At 39.2% G+C, this 17,568-nt stretch overlaps 1 protein-coding gene across 8 annotated transcripts in view; it reads left to right on the plus strand.

The window, feature by feature from the left end:
- NEO1 (neogenin 1) overlaps window positions 1-17,568 on the plus strand; it is a 273,818-nt gene that overhangs the window by 217,694 nt on the left and 38,556 nt on the right. For all 8 annotated transcript variants that reach the window (XM_054564206.1, XM_054564642.1, XM_054564241.1 and 5 more), the window contains exons 9-15: window positions 1,303-1,457; window positions 5,531-5,679; window positions 6,227-6,365; window positions 9,318-9,367; window positions 10,987-11,134; window positions 15,897-16,007; window positions 17,137-17,331. In XM_054564206.1, the coding sequence (XP_054420181.1) occupies window positions 1,303-1,457; window positions 5,531-5,679; window positions 6,227-6,365; window positions 9,318-9,367; window positions 10,987-11,134; window positions 15,897-16,007; window positions 17,137-17,331 (947 nt within the window). The remainder of the gene's footprint in view (window positions 1-1,302; window positions 1,458-5,530; window positions 5,680-6,226; window positions 6,366-9,317; window positions 9,368-10,986; window positions 11,135-15,896; window positions 16,008-17,136; window positions 17,332-17,568) is intronic.

A 17,568-nucleotide genomic window follows, 5' to 3' on the forward strand; every position in this document is an offset into this window, starting at 1 on the left:
TATAAATACTCAGATATCTCTGAGCAGTAACTCTTGATACCATAGTACTCTTTTCAGTGGACCTGATTATAGAAAAAACCACATCTACTAATATGTGGGAACTGTTTGTCTCTTTTTTTAATTAAAAGAAGGTAGGTTAAAGAACTGTAGAAAACTATTAAAAAACACTTCCATTTCTAAAATGCAGATGTTCATATATAGTCAGACAAATTAGTCATGTAGAACTAAAATTTTAATCAGTAATTTCAGGGAAAAATTACCAATATTTTAAAGTTAGAATTGTAATTCAATAGATTAGGTAATTTCAAATAATTTCTTCCACAGAGTAGTTTTGGGCCTTTTTATTGCTACTCTCTCAAGATAGATACAGATCTTTCTTCACTTGGCTGGCAATTTTTAAAGACTGCTTCTTGTTTAATTCAAGTAAATTCCTTCATATTATTTGTTGAAAATGCCTCTGTAATACAGTCTGGTTTCTGTTGTAGTAAGTACAGTAGACTGAGCATAATTATAGACCCAAGTGTGAAAATGAAGACCCCCCCCCCCAAGATTGAGCCTGGACACTACTTTTTCAAGAAGCTAGAAAATTGCTTTTATGTTTTCATCTCATGACGCTAGACTGTTATATTCATTTTGTACTGTTTGTGATAAGATTTGTCAAACATTTCAAAGCATTTTGAAAATTTCATTCAAAAAGAGTGTTGTTTTTTAAAAAATTATAAAAATCAGTGTCATGATTAGCTTATTTTATAGATAAGCTTTCATTGAATTTTTACTGTTTTCTACCCAATTTTAAAAGTCATAATCTCTTGTTTTCCTTTTATTGAGAGTCTTATGATGCAAAATATACACAGAACCCCTCGATTTTTTCTGTGAAAACTGAGTCATACCTATAATCACCTTCTGTTTGTCTTCCTGAGAATCACCCCTTAAAATTCAGTAATTTCTGAAGCCTACACAATCGATGAACAGCTGCCCCATTTGAAATGGCACTGAGAAGACTCTTGTCTGTGTCTTCTCTGCAAAGAAGTTGTGATCATATAACCAGCGATATCAGTAATATTTAAACAGGAACATCAGTAAGTTCTCAGAAATGCATGACATTGATCTTTGCAGGTTTCCCTGTTCGGCTGTACACAGTTTTCATCCTCCAAAGTTTCCTTTTTTGAGAGTTAATTTGATACAAATTGATAAGATTTTGATGTGCTATGGTATATAGGTATCACAATGAAAATGAAACTGCATATTTTAGAAATATTCCTAATCAATGCTGTTTCTTTCCAAATCCCTCTTTGTCCAAAGGGAACGTGTTGAGAACACCAGTCGTCCGGGAGAAATGCAGGTAACCATTCAAAATCTAATGCCTGCGACTGTGTACATCTTCAGAGTGATGGCTCACAATAAGCATGGCTCCGGAGAGAGTTCAGCTCCTCTCCATGTGGAAACACAGCCTGAGGGTAAGTCTTCCACTTGTCTCTCAGTACTCCTAGTAGGTCAATCTACCTTATATGTAGCCTTGCACACCACAGCAGTGCAAAATGTAACAGTCCCTTGCCTTTATAAGGATTTTATGAATTAGGAGAGAGAAAATTAGTTCACATCAAACAGTAACAAATAGTGTAAGACAATATAATTCTACTGATATATTCTCAAATTTTACTGATGCTTTAAGACCTATTTCAGCTGCCTTCTAGGTTCTTTCTTCTGATCCTGGCTAATATTGTATCTCTACAATTCTAAGATACAGTATCACTTTCTTCCTTGAAGTGTGATTATGAATATATCTCATTTGTTTTATAGCAAAGGCGGAGTCTTTGTCATCTTTGTATTTCCCAGTGTCTAATGTAGGGCCCTACACATGAAATAGGTATATAGTATTTGTTATCACCGGGCTTGTCCTGATCTTTATAAACATCAAAATCTCTTTAGGGCTTTACTTTGAACCTATAGTCTTTTGTGTTAAATGCTCTTACTTCCAATTACATTTCTTAAGATTTTCTAAAATTGAAATGAGTGTCAGGTTGACTTACTTTTTATAAATGCCTTGCATGTTTTAAATTTTGGTTGTCAGCTATAGGCCTAAGATTGTAAGCAATCAAATCATAATTAATGCTTTTCCCATGAGGCTATCCTCTACATTTTTACCTTCTTTTAGCACAAACCACTGTTTTTCATCATAGCCTTCTCCAGTTTTCTTCTACTGTTAAACTTCAGTAACAAAGATTTTACTTTAGTTATGGCTGACATAGCTGCAAAACATTCATGGAAGCTACAGACCAGGAAACTAAAACAGATTGCATGAATTTGCCAGTGAAACTGTGAAAGTAATTCAAAGACTTCATGGGACTGATGGGTGGAATAAGACCAGAGTCTATGGAACTTCACTTCCTAATGCTGTAACAGATCAAATGTTTATTGAGAATCCCCCAACCAGGCTCTGCACAAGGTATTGGAGATGTGGGGAATGTACAAGGTAGGACTTCTCGTCTTAAAGAACAAGCAGTTGAGATGAGAGGCTACTGATTATGTCACTGGTAGAGTGTAAAGATCAGGAATCAAACCCTGTCAGGAACAAGAGGGCGATCAGAGAGTTAGCAGGTTGATTTAAGAAGAAATGTTGAGTTCCACAGTTACTGTTTCCAGATAAGAGCAGAAACAGTCTTATGAGATTTCAAGCTCAATTCACCTCCATTAACTCTCATGTACAGGTGTCATTTATGAGAGATACTGGGATACAAAACAAGGAACAATTACTGTAAAAGCTAGGCCTGCTCCTAGGAAAAGATGAGAATTGACCTAGAAACATTTGACTTAGAGGAAGCATTCTTGGGGAGGGAAACTGCATGGCCCAAATTCCCAAAATAGGATCAAACTATGCATGCAAGGGGAATCATGATGAAAATAAAAGACCACTGAATTTGATTCAGTGCAAGAGTTCCACCCTAGGGTTGTGAACTTTCTGAAAATACATGAAATATTTGTGTGTCTGTACATAGTGACATTTTCCTTGGGGAAGAGCCTGTGGCTTTTATTATCATTTCAGAACTTATGAGTCAAACTGTTGAGAACCACTGGACTACAAGGGTCATTATCAATTTAAAGATGAAAGAAAAAATGTGAGGGACAGTAAATTTTTTGAGTGCCTACCATGTGTGCCAGTCACTGATGTAAAGATGAGTCAAGATGTGAAGATGAGTAAGACTTCTGTCCACAGGAAGCTTACGGTCTGATACCAGAGACAGACAGGTAAACTGACAGGAGTGTGATGTGCTGTAAACACAGGGAAGGTAGGCAGCACAATCCTTTGTTCAAGGAGTTTGATTAAAAGAAGGTAGTTAAATAAGACTACAGATGGAAGGGGCAGCAGATTCTGCGGAGGGCGTCTTTAGGGATGGCAGTTGACTACATGTGCTTTGGCAGAGAGAGGCTTTAGTGGAGAGCAGCGCGCACTGCATCTGCAGGCACTTGGGCCTGTGGAGGCCCAGTGTTGCAGTCAGCCTTGGAAAATATTTTACATATTTAGTTTTACAAATCAACTAAAAGTTCTTTTTTTTTCCATTTATTATGCCACTGTACTGCTAAAATGAAAGAATTGATTGCACCTTTTTTAGGATCATACTGGCCTATGTTTAGCTTAGCCAATGAATGTATGGAAGGTGATTTCATGGGAATTGGTGGACTGTTTTGTTTTCTTTCCCCTTTATTGCATTAGAGGAAAGTTTTCCGTATCAGCAGAGGTGTGACAAATCCCACCTGTCAGGATGCACAAAGTATACTCTTAACATTAAGCGAATAACATGACTCAGGACTAAAAAGTAAACAACTGTCGAGAATAACCATAGTTAGGTATCTCTGCTTTAGTAGCAAAACTAATTTTAAGTTGTGGTGCTGTTATTTAAGAAAGCCAGTTTGTTTTATACTCCGTTAATTTTTTTTCTCCTTCCTTAAATCTAATGGGTGTCTGTTACAGAAACACTAGCACCAGGTAAGTTGTTTTCAAATAAAGGGTCCAGCAAAGTGCAGGTGTAGGTAACCACTCAGGATTTGTGTAGAAACTGAGGCTGGAACCTGTTAGTCAGACAAAAAGAATATAATGAAAAGGTATAAATGTATGTGAGACATTGTGGGAATTAGAGCAGAGCAGTCATCCATTCAGCCACCCGTTAAGTCCTCCAGGCACGTGCGTCCTGTGGAAGGGGGTCATATTGATCTCTTAACTGGTGCTGGGTCCATGTTTTAGAATCAGGAAGTGCTCAGTTCCTGGCTCTAGCACTCACTAACTTGCCATCACTTGGGAATGGTTCATAACTGCTCAACCTCATCTGCATATGGGGGTGATAATAGTAACCCACTCATTTGGGTTAGTGCAAAGATTAAATAGATGTAATTTACATGCATGTAAAGCACTCAATACTGGCCTGACTATAAACATTCAATACAAAGTAGCTATTTTAAAAATCATTCTTTTATCAAGTCTTGGTCCTTTACTCTTTTCTTCCATGCATGTGCTCACATATCCTTTCTAAACACACACCTGATAGTGTCATGTTTGTGCTCATAATTTTTCAATAATTATCTGAAACCTACAAGAGATAATGCAGATTCCATGGCAGGGCGTTAAAGGTGCTTCATTATCCAGCTCCTGTCATCCTTTTCAGTCATCTCTCTCCTGCATCTGTTCTCTGTTTCAGCCTGAACCACATAACACTGTCTTCTCACATATTCCTCATTTGCTGGAATAATTTTCCCCTTTGTATCTGAAAAAACTATTCATTTTTCTTGCTCCCCAGAAATTATCACTAATCTTTCTCTTTACTACCCACACTCTCCCAAAGCAGGATTTTGTGCTCTCTTTCTTTTTTAATCTTCACCCAAGCATATGTTTATAGTTTTTAGAGAGGAAGAGGGTGGAGGGGAGACAGAGATCAGTGTGAGAGAGGAACATCCATCAGTTGCTTTCCATATGCACCCTGACCAGGGATCGAACCTGCAACCTCTTGGTGCACAGGACAACACTCCGACCGAGCAACGCAGCCAGGGCTATTACCTTTCTGTTTTTGTTACATCTGCTACTTAACTGTTAATACTTATGACATTTTTTGTAACTATACGACATTTTTTGTAACTATTTATATATCTGACTTCCCTATAGACAGTTCTTTGTGGAAAGGGACTCTGTCCATCCCCACAGGCCCACTCCCTCAAAGCCTCCCTCTTTGTGATGGTGGCTTTGTATGTGCTGCTGTTCCACTGCCAAACTAAGAGTTTGTAAACCCACAGGGAAAATTCTGTGGGCTTCATTTTTTTTTCTATTAATGAATTTGAGATTCTTCACAAATAAAATTTAATTTTAAGTCATAAAAAGAGAAATTTGTTTAATATTATCCTAAAACCACTTCAATCATATCAGTTTTTTTTAGTTTTTTATTGTTTTTAAAACATGGCCATTATGACATTATTGCTGAGAATGGTTATTGAGAAATGCAGTAAAATTCAGTTATATCTTGCCATCTTGAAATTTTCTTTCCAGTTCAGCTCCCCGGCCCAGCACCTAACATCCGAGCGTATGCAACTTCCCCTACTTCCATCACTGTCACCTGGGAAACACCGTTGTCTGGCAATGGGGAGATTCAGAATTACAAATTGTACTACATGGAGAAAGGGACTGACAAAGAACAGGTATGAGATAAAGTCATTTTTTCTTTTTTTTCTTTTTTAATTTATTTTTCAATTATAGCTGACATGCATTATCATTAGTTTCAGGTGTACAACATAATGATTAGACGTTTATATACCTTATGAAGTGATCACCCCAGTAAGTCTAGGACCCATCTGACACCGTACATGATTTTAGGAAGCCAGTCTTCAATCCATTGATTGGAATAGTAGAGTTGAACTGTATTTCCTAAAGCCAGTGCTTGTTAGTCTAGAAATCTGAGGGGGCGGAGGGAAGTTACAGGAAATGAAAAGTTGACAGATCCTGCGGGGGGGGGGGGGGTGGTTTGTGCCAAGGTTGGTTTGTAGTTTTTACCAGCAAGGGTCAATAAATGCCAAGCACTAGTTCTCAGTAGATGGCCAGTGTTTATGATTAATCTGCTTTGAATGTTAAATAACAAAGGATAAAAGTCTGCATTGTGTCAAATACAGAATTTGTGTAGTTAATTCTTTTTTGTAACTTTTTTGTGTGTGAGTTGTGTATATATAAGTTGTTTTTATTTTATTCAAGGATGTTGATGTTTCAAGTCACTCACACACCATTAATGGGTTGAAAAAATATACAGAATATAGTTTCCGAGTGGTGGCCTACAATAAACATGGTCCTGGAGTCTCCACACAAGATGTTGCTGTTCAAACATTGTCAGATGGTGAGATGTTCTTTCTTTGGAACAAAATACTGTGCTTGGGGGCCCTGGTGGCTTAGTAGTAAGGTCATGGGCTTTAATGTAAGAAGATCCTGTTCAAATCCCAGAAACCTTTTTTTGTAGTGTGGCTTTGGTCAAGTCACTTAATGTGTCTGAGTCACTTAACAAATTTCCTTGATGTAAAAATGTGAATAATAGCAAGTTCATTGGGTTGCCATAAAGATTTAGTGAGAGATCATAGAGCATGGTGGTGCCAGGCACCAAATAGCTTTTCAGTGTTATTTTTAGTAGGGGCTTTTGTATAAGTAAATATTATTGCTTATTCATAACACAGACTATTCAAGGGCTGTGGGAAGGCTGGCCTTGCTCTACTTAGCAATCATATTTGCATGCCAAACGGGTCTTTTTAATTTCTTTGTGTTTTAGGACAGTTTGATTTCTCAACTGTGACTGAATTTCTAAGCTAAGTTAGATATATGCATATACCCATTACCTAGAGCAGTATTTTTCAGCCTTGCCAAAGAGATTGAGTAGGTCAAGATCAGCATTTAAAAATATGTATTTTTAGAATAGAACAGAAAATAACAGTTTATTATTCTTAGTAAATGTATGTATTGTTTACTGGAACTCACCTAAATTTAATGTGTTAAAAAAATCTTTTTCTAAAAAATGCATGTAGGTGTACATATCCCTTATGTGTAAACATGCATGCTTTAGAAGCTGTAGTTTGAATGGTATGTAACTTGAAGCAAATGGTGAAACATAACATCAGCAACAACAGAGCCAGCTGACATCATATGTATCCTGCCTGATATGACGCATTGAGAAAGACACAATGCCTATTTCACCTGTGTTGTATGCCTGTGAAAAATGTTTAACTTGAATCTGATTGCGATGAAACAACTAGACATACCCAAATTGGGGGAAATAATGCAAAAAAATTAAAATAAACTTGCCTGTATTCTTTAAAAATATTAGTCTCACGAGAGGAAAGGTTAGAACTCATTTTGGAATCGAGATTAGAGAAGAGTAAAGACACATGAAATAATATAAAATATGTATGATCTTTTACTGATTCCTGGATCTGGAAGTAAAAATAAATAAAGGACATTATTGATACATTTACTAAATTTTAAATAGGTATATTATTAGATGTGTTATTAGATATATTCAATAGATAATATTTTGTGTTAAGATTAAATTTTCTGAAAGTGATCATTGTATTACAGTTTTGTTGGAGAATGTCCTTGATCTTAGGAGATATATACTGTTATATTTAGGAGTGAAGTATCATGGTGACTGCAGCTATCTCAGATGATCCAGTCTCTAGACAGATAAATATGTATATGTAAATAGAGAGAAATGGAGCAGGCGTGGCAGAACATTAACATTTGGTGAATTCAGGAGAAGAATATATGGTGTGCATTGTACTATCCTTGCCATTGTGTTCTGTGTGTTTGACATTTTTCAAGATAAATTGGGAAAAATAAATATAAACTATAGTTTGATTAGCCAGCTACATAAGCCAGTTGGTCAAGACTTTTAAAAGTCGAGGGGACTTTGAAATGTACACATGAGATAGTTTTAATTACACTGAGTGGGTTGGCACGTTAACTCTAGCGCCTGCCAGGGAACTGAATGTGTCTGAGCGAGGTGGTTAATGGCAGCACTCAGGAGTAGGACAAATTTTGATTCCTACATTAGCTGACACAAATATGTGGCAAATGATTTGAACATTCTCTGTAACGTGGGAATAATAATGGAAACCACCGTGTGGGACTGTTGTAAGGATGAAGTCCGTGCCGTGTAAGAGCATGCAGCACACGTTAGCTGTGATGATGGCGAGGAAGACAGCAACAGCGACTGTGCGGGTGCCTCTGCAGCTCAGTCACGGTTCTGAACAGGGATGTGGTTGGAGCCCTTCGTGGAGCAGGTGGCTAAGTCCTTCTCCAGACCCTTTGAGGGTTGAGGCCTGATGCATTTTGTACAAGATACAACATTAAGCAAGAAATACTTCGTCCTCCAGAAGCCTACAGCACACAGGGCACTTAGTTATGTGCCTGATCACTAAATGTCAGAGAAAGAGCAAATGATACCATACATGGATTAGGAGAGAAAAACCAAAGTCGGCATTTTGTGAGCAGAGAGGAAACTAATTAGGACCACTTAAATTCTCTTTGCTTGCTTTAGTTACTACAAAGGGGGATGCTGGAGGCTGTGTGACCCATTAACTTTGAGAATCCCCTGTCACATGTTCTAGTATGTAAGGAACTAAAATTATGCAGCTGTTTAAGCATTGTTTCAAACTTCTCACATCTAAACGAGTGTTCCCTGCTATACAGTTGTCTTGAGGAGCCAGATGGTCACTTCACTGAAGCTGTCTCTTTGCTTTACTTGGGAACTGCCTTCAAAACCAGTTTTAGAACTCATCTAGAAAGCCAAACTCACTGATTTATGTACATCACATTTTGGATTCATCCATTACGGACTTTACTCCCTTGCCATATTCATTAGAGTTGTTTCCAGAAAACTTGTGGCTTTTCCCAAAAAATAAAGCTGTGCTGTCACCAAGGCTAATCAAAAGAATATGGTGAAGGTTCAGAATATATCTGGGTTCTAGAAAAGTTTATAGTCAGTCACATCCTTGAAATAAGCATCTGACTTCCCAAAGGTACAAGCTGACTTGGGTATGGGTGCATCTATATGAAAGCATCTCAGTTTTTTAAATGAGTCCAGCGTAACCACACCTTATCCACATACTGCTGTCAACACAGTGGCATCAACAGCGGCATTTAGACCGCCAGGTTGCATAATCAGTGTTTGAGATGTGCATTTGTGTAAAGTCTACCCAAGAAGAGTCAAATGATAAGTGATTGAAAAAAATTATTTGTTCTTTTTATTTATTTATTCATTCATTCATTCATTCATTTATTTATTTATTTTTTGCCTGTCCAGTTCCCAGTGCTGCTCCTCAGAATCTGTCCTTAGAAGTAAGAAATTCAAAGGTAAAACTTTATATTGCTGTTGTTCATTTTTACTGGTATATAAGACTCAGGGCTTATGGAGAGGGAGATTCTATACTAAAACAACCATCTTCAGGAGGTAAGATGACCTTTCTATTATATTTGCCAGTGACACTGAGCTTAGAAGCCAGCTTCAGTTTATCCTGTTTAAACTTTACTGCCTTTCTCTGATGCCAGACTTATTTCAGCCTCTCTGTAAATGCAAGGTCTGTTTGGAGAAAGTCCAACCATTGTTAATATAAAGAGAATGGTTTGCACAACATTGATGTAATCTGGCAGCCAAGGAGAGTGGACTGGAATGCACATGTGTGAATAATAATGACTTCACTGAACTCATCAGTGGGGGCAGTAGACGCCCATGAGTGAGCATGTGCGCAGTGTTGCTATTGTATTCAAAATGAGCGAGTAGAGCAACAAATCTGCATCAAATTTTGCATTAAACTTCAACATTTCTCCACGGGAACTATTTGGATGATTCAGAAGGCCACAGCTGTGGGCAACTGATGATTGGCAGCTTCATCATGACAATGCGCCCGCTCATACATCCTGTCCAGAGTTTTTAAGCAAAACTTCAAATTGCCCAGATGACTCAGCCCCCACTGCAGCCCAGATTTGGTGCCCTGCAACTTCTGGCTTTTCCCAAAACTAAAATCACCTTTGAAAGGGAAGAGATTTCAGACTGTCAGTGAGACTCAGAAAAATACGATGGGGCGGCTGATGGCAACTGGGAGAACTGTGTGAGGTACCAAGGTGTCTTGAAGGGGACTGAGGCATCATTGTCCTGTGTACAATGTTTCTTTTATCTTGTATCTCCTCAGTAAATGTCTCTATTTTTCATAGTTGCATGGCTGGATACCTTCTGGACAGACCTCGTATGTTTGCTACTGTTATGTAAATCATTACCTTCTAGAGCTTAACAGTTCAGAACCTTGGTAATTAGGTAGAAAGAAGTTAAGTCATTTATGATACCATAGACTTTTAGTCCTATGAGATGAGCCCAGTGTGAATGTCTAATGGTTGCCGATGCTGAAACCTATTCATGTTCACTGTACATTTAATGCATGTTTACCTCTCAAAAGGCCCAGAGCCCTTTCTGGGCTGCATAGACATCTGAGATGTGTGGTCCTTTCGGGAAGTACTGTTGGACTCCTTTTCCTTAAAAAAGAAAAAAAAACTTGTTAATTCATGATCCCTTTTTTGAGGAGTTAGACAGAAATTAACTAATTTCAGCTGTCCCACAATTGAGATAGGAAGAGAACCTTACCCCTATCAATAGTTTACTTTCTGATCCATGTGCCTCTGACCTCATATTTTCTTCTGAAAACTTTTTTGAGACTTTTGACCAGCATCTTTATTCTGGCTAAACACCCAGAAGATCAAGGGCCTAAAGTATACTGATACTGCTTGCAAATATAATCTCCCAATTTGATCACTGGGAGTTTTAATTAAAAAGTATTTTTGAGTGATTATTAAATAATAAAACTCTGAACACCCTACTGCCTTTATGTTCCTCCTCCTTAAATTCAGGATCATAATACATAAAAGTTAGAACCAAACTTTTGACAAATTTCATCTTTTGCCTATAAACTTGTCTTTTCCAGAGTATTATGATTCACTGGCAGCCACCTCCTCCAGCCACACAAAATGGGAAGATTACTGGCTACAAAATTCGCTACCGAAAGTCTTCCCGCAAGAGTGATGTCACTGAGACCTTGGTAACCGGGACACAGCTGTCTCAGCTGGTTGAAGGTAGACTGCTTTGCATATAGACCAAAGCTGGGAGGTGGTATCTGTCTCATACGCTGAGTTATGCTAGTCTAATTACTGCACTGAGCTGTTGACCTACACCAAGTAAAAATCGTTCAAAAGAATGTGTAGTGATTCATTTTACTTCTGACTTGATAAAAATTAATGGAAAACACAAGTTCTGTCATCTCTGAATGGTGAGATTGTGTTTGCGTTTTATTTCCTTGCTTGCATTTTTCTATATCTTCTGTTTCTTTAAATATACATACTGCTTTTTTAGTATTCTGGAAAAAAAGTTAAAACAAAGCTATATAACCAAAGAATCTGCTCAGTCTAGTTGGTAGCAGAGTATACAAAATGATTTTTATAATGCTGACACTGTTAGCGAACAGTCAGTTCGCTAGCGAACACTCATCACCAACAGGCAAAAAACTCTAGAGGAAGAGTTCAGTGGAAAGGCAAGGAATTTTTTATTCAAAGTCTGTGCAGTTTGAAATAATGGCAGTTTCTGCCTCAACACCTGTTTCCTCTAAGGCACACAAAGAAAATCACCCTGCCACCCTCTGCCAGCTTAGTTCAAAATTGTGCCAGGAACCTCTCCTCTCACCCAGAAGTATCGTCCTTTAAGAAACATAGATGGCACCCTGGCTGGTGTGGCTGAGTGGATTAAGCTCTGGCCTTCGAATCAAAAAATCGCTGGTTCAATATCTGGTCAGGGCACATGCCTGGGTTGCAAGCCAGGTCCCCAGTTGGAGGCATGCAAGAGACAACTGATTGATGTTTTTCTTACATATCAGTGTTTCTCTCCCTGTCTTTCTTCCTCCCTTCCCCTCTCCAAAAATAATAAAATCTTTAAAAAAGAAAAAGAAATATAGGAGACTTAGCTGATTTCCCATTGCTGTCTGGCTTCATTCATCTTTTCAGAGTCTGTGCATCCAGGCATCCTGCTTGTAGCATGCTGTCTTCTTCCTCTAGCCGCTGCTCTCCGCTGTGTCTCACGCAGCACAGTTTCAGTTGCCCCTGTAGCTTCTCATGTGGGAGGGAGGGGCACAGGACTCGGGGTCACTGGGCCCAGGCCTGCTTCCCTTTAACACTTCTCTTTTTGCTGCGCTGCCTCCAGGACCAGCACCAACCAGTACTCTAAGCCTGCCCTGGCTGGAGCAGGCAGAGCAGGCAGAGCAGTGAGAAACTGTCCCTGACAGGCCAGTGCTGGAGGTGTGGGCAGCAGGCTGGCTGCCGCTGCGGCTTCCAGTGTTGGGCAAGGGCACAGGGCTTGCCCTCCAGCCATGCTCCCCAGGTGCTGCAAGCCTGAGCCTTCTCCCCTCCCCTCTTACAGGCCTAGTTCCTGCTGTGTTCCAGGCAGGCCCCCACTCAAGAGGGACCCTGGGAATGTTCCTCGACCACACAGTCCCCAAGACCCAGGGCCCGGGAGCTCCGCTCCCCCATAGCCAGTAAAGAGGAGAGAGCCATGTTTCCACACACTCTTCTATTTCTAGGATCTCCTGCACAGCCAGTGTGCATCCCATGCCAGGGCTACGTGTACTGTTTGGCAGCCAGAGTGCGTGTGACACTCATGAGCTGTCCTTGGCACTTCCCAACCCATCCCCCATTTCGAGGACACGGGGTGCACCCTGTTACACCACCACTTGTGTTATACATGGCCTTAAACAGCATTCGTGCATAGCTGTAGCAGTGCAGTAGTCATTCTTGCTACTATGGGCACAATCAAGTTTTAGAAAGTTCTGTCAGGGACGAATAGTTTCTTTTGTATAGTTTTTCCTTTATATGCGACATAACAAGTATGGCATAGCTCTAATATGGACTCCCCCTGTAGATGACAGAATATCCCCCTCTTTCTTCCTCAAATGGGGGAAACTGAGTTGGCTTAGGAAGGGGAAGTTCATTTTGCAGGAGGCCATGGGAGGAATATGGAGTGCTTTTTGCTCTTTGGCTATTGGGACTTTGCTGACAAAGAACAGAGACAGATGCCCCTAAGAAATCCTTCTGGGGTTTCTAGCTGAGTTAGTAGATGAGAAAGACAAAAATTGGAGGCATTGTCATTATTATCTAAGCCCTGAGAATTAATTTATCACCCTGCAGGATTCTAAACTTTCCAGGATTGCTTCCCTCCTAGGTAGACACTGAAAGGATGAGAGAAGCTTAACATCAACGACTTTCCTATGCCTCCAGAGGCCAGGTTCTTGATAGAACCAAGATCTGGAGTCAAAAATAGGTGTCTTGACTTCATTATGAGTTTCTAAAAATTGAGATAGCAACAGACAGTGAAACAGTGCACTATAGTGATCCAGCAAGCTTTTCTCCCTAAGCCTCATCCCCGAGACGGGACTGCTTTCAGAGCAGGAGAAGGGGTGCGTGTTTCTCCGTGAGGTCAGTCTTCTCTCTGCGTGGCTGCCGCTGAGAAACCTCACTGGAGGAGCATAACAGTGCAGTTGCTCACAGATGTTCTTAAAAGTTAGTTTCTCATTTTACTTCAAATACAGTTAAATAACATTTCCTGTCTTTAAAGCTTTTATTTTGCATGTTTAATAGTAGATATTGCTGTATAGCAGACATTGTTCTTGCCGCTAATAGCATGAAAATAAGAGTACAATCCTTGCCTATGAGGAGACTGTTCATTTTCTCAATAAGACTTCTGACATAGAAGGAAAATACTATTTTAATGGTAAAAATAGATTTTCCTTTGTCAAGAAAATTCTTGCATTTAAAAATCATATTTAGCCCTGGTTGGTGTGGCTCAGTGGACCGAACGCCGGACTGTGAACCAAAGGGTCCCTGGTTTGATTCCCCGTCAGGGCACATGCCTGGATTGTGGGCCAGGTCCCCAGCAGGGGGCGCACTACAGGCAACCACACATTGATGTTTCTCTTTTCCTCCTCCCTTCCTTTCTCTGTAAAAATAAATAAAATCTTTTTAAAAATAGAATATAAGGATAAAGAAGGGTGATTTTAAAAATAATAGTAATATTTAAATTGATTCATTTCATTTAACAGTCTTTAATCAGTTTTTATTAGATGGGCTAGCACTGGATATATAACAGTGACCAGAAATGGAGATCTTTGCTGTCTTGAATCATTACCCCGAAGCTATTAGAGAATAATACTGATTGCTAGGATCCTGTACAGAACAATACCATATTGATTAAGTTTTAGCCAGAAGTAATTGTTTCTTCCTTTTATGCCACGTAGAGCACTTAACATATTCTGCCACATCTTTGTAATATGATTTGTGTGCTTTAGCTTTAGTCTATGAATCCTGTCGGTTACTTCAGGGAAAAGGAATTTTCAGCCTCTTTACACGTGGGTCTCTCTGCTCTCTGGCACCATTGTAAATACATATACAGCTACTCTGGCTCTTTCTGCTTCATGTATGCAGGGAGGAGACCAGGAGGTTAAGTGACTTGGGCCCAGCCAATTTTCTTCTCCTCCTGCAGTATTGCTTCTTGCTTTCTTTTGGGCACACAGATTCAGGATATTCTGCAAAGAACAGAACCTCCCATCTCTCCTCTCACACCATGTGACAGGACTGATTACCTGAGCCAGGACTCATCCTGGCCAAATTCTCTCTCAATAGCTCTCTCTTTGGAATTTCTGTACTATGTTTCTGGCCAAAGATCCCAATATTTGGATATGGGGAAGTAGGATAATTTTTCATAACCCTTATAATGCCTGTCACAGTGTCTAGCATTTAAGTGACCTAAAAATCTATGCGTGTGAACTGTACACTTAAAAATGGTTAAAATGGTAAATTTTATGTGTAATTTTAACACAGTAAAAAAAAGAAAAAAATGAAGTCATGAATATATGAATATTGACTGTCGCTCCACTTTGTAGGGTAGACTTTTATGTGGGGACCATTGTTGCCCTTGATACATTCATAAATCATGTACTTTATTAGCTGATAGTAAATATGAAAGGTTTCATAAGAGAAAGGCTTTGTTCCTTTTTTACTTATTGTATATATTTATGGGTGGGTAGGCTGTTGAGAAATAGATTTCTAGGCTGTGTTTGGTGTTTAAAGTTTTTTCTCTAATTATGGAATGGCTCAGAGAACAGATAAGGAGATAGGATTTATGTCTCCTTTTAAAGTTTATTTGTTCTTATTTTCATTTTTTATTAAGTGACATTGGTTAATAGGGTCATATAGGTCTCGAGTGTACATTACTGTGATAACATGATCTGTATATTGCATTGTGTATCCATCGCCCACAGTCAAATCATCTTTCATCACATGTATTTGGTCCCCTTTACCCTCTACTACGCCCCCACCCCCTTCCCTCTGGTAACCACCATACTGCTGTTGCCTGCTACTCGCCCATAAGAAAAGATGAAATAGGAGTTACATCTTGCATTCTTTTCTGGTCTTCGGTGTCTTCTAAGACCAACTGACTTCGTTCATTTTTCTTGGCCTCTTTTTGGCCTTAACTTCCTTAGTAACAAAATGAAGGGATGGCAGTCAGTGATCTCTAAAATGTCTTCAAGCGCTTTTTAAAAATCTCTGATCTCCTGGGAGTGTTACTCAGTTTCTGTTTTCTTCTTGGATTGTGTGAACTTCAGCCTCTACTTTAGAGGTGGGAGCTCCTCTGTGCTGTATTTATGTATTGCCTGTTTCGTACTAACTTTAAATTAAACTTTATCAAGGTAGTAGCTATGTACTGAGTTGGTGGATGAGATACTGGCTTTAATGAGAGATTGCTTAATGAGAGATCTTTTGTTTTTGTTTTTGTTTTTCCTCATTTGGGTCTCAGGTCTGGATCGGGGGACTGAATATAATTTTCGAGTGGCTGCTCTAACTGTCAATGGCACAGGCCCAGCTACTGACTGGCTGTCCGCTGAAACTTTTGAAAGTGACTTAGACGGTAAGAACCACAATTAGTAGGGTTGACACAGCAAGGTACTAACTGAGTTAAGTGAGTCTAACTGGAAAGCCACAGATTTGAGATGTATATCATTTTAATCCGTGAACTATAATGTATTATACTCCTGTTATTCCTGTAATGCAGCAAGTTTCCTGGATCTCCCTCCTCCCCCACCCCCCACTGGTGGCTTTTAAAGAACTGTTTTTTTAAGCAGAACCAGAGACAGTAAAAAGGTACAGGTGCTTTAAGTCTGTTTTTTTTACCAAGGACATTAAGTACATGAATGGTCTAAAATGTCAGGCTGAACCATGTGAATCTTGCCTTTGTTTGCATTAGTTTGCCTTTTTGCTTCATCACAGACACCTTGTCCTTTTTGTCACCTGTTTATTTAGTAAGTCAGTCCATATGAGTGGGTGTATGTACCCTTATCAGAAACAGGAGCTGAACTTGGGAAACAAAAGACCCTGGGTCCTTTTTCTCACTCTTGGTTTATGAATTTTTAAATTAAGATAGCAATTTATGCCTTGAAAGAGACTGTAAATTGCCACCTTTTAAGCTTCTTGGTCTCCTACCATTTAAATCAATTTGTGGTTCTAAAGCTTCATGTTTTCTGACTTGTCATATTACTTAGGAGAGTAAATAAGTAATACTATTGCTGTAATGTGATCCTTGATTACCTGTTGACAACAGGCTTCTAATTAGTTTATTTTTCTACCTGGTAAGTTAGGGAATTAGATGTGAGACCAAGAAGAATGGGCAACTATTAAAAGGCAATTTATGTGTTTTTTTCTATTGGGCAGAGGTTCTTAGATCTCTTTGACTTCCCTTCCAAATTAATATTGCAGTGTTTTATATTTCAGACTCTTTGGGTTTTGCTTCCTTCTTAGAATGCAGTAAAACCATGGACCATGCTTTCCTATATATAAAGATTCTCTTTGAATTCTTAAGCATAATGGAAAAAACTTAGCACCAAATAATTTGGTAAAAGGTGAAAGATTTATGCATTCTGAAGAGAAACCAGAATATGGCACCAAATAATTTGGCAGGAGGCTGCACACCATTCCCCAAAGGTGGTGAGATGTTGTAAAGGAAGATGGATCTCATCTTGCTTTTCCAATTTTTTTCTCAGAAACTCGTGTTCCTGAAGTACCTAGTTCTCTTCACGTCCGCCCGCTTGTCACAAGCATTGTAGTGAGCTGGACCCCTCCAGAGAACCAGAACATTGTGGTCAGAGGGTATGCTATTGGTTATGGTATCGGCAGCCCGCATGCTCAGACCATCAAAGTGGACTATAAACAGCGCTACTACACCATCGAAAATCTGGGTGTGTATATCAAGGGGAGGGAAGTAATTGCACTTGGTGATTGCTTTCTTTTTACCTTTTTATTGTGTAATAATTTTATAGAAACTTTCAAAAGTAGAACAAAGGATTCCTGTATAGCCTGAGTTCAGATTCCCCAGAGGTTAACATTTTAAGACATGTGCTTTATCACTTGCTGTCTTCCTATATTGTCCTTGTTTTTCCTCTGAACCATTTGAAAGTGCCTCTCTCCTCACTAAT

Source organism: Pteronotus mesoamericanus, unplaced genomic scaffold (genome assembly GCF_021234165.1).
Source record: "Pteronotus mesoamericanus isolate MK-2021 breed Mesoamerican mustached bat unplaced genomic scaffold, CSHL_Meso_final contig_100, whole genome shotgun sequence".
Lineage (NCBI taxonomy): Eukaryota > Metazoa > Chordata > Mammalia > Chiroptera > Mormoopidae > Pteronotus > Pteronotus mesoamericanus.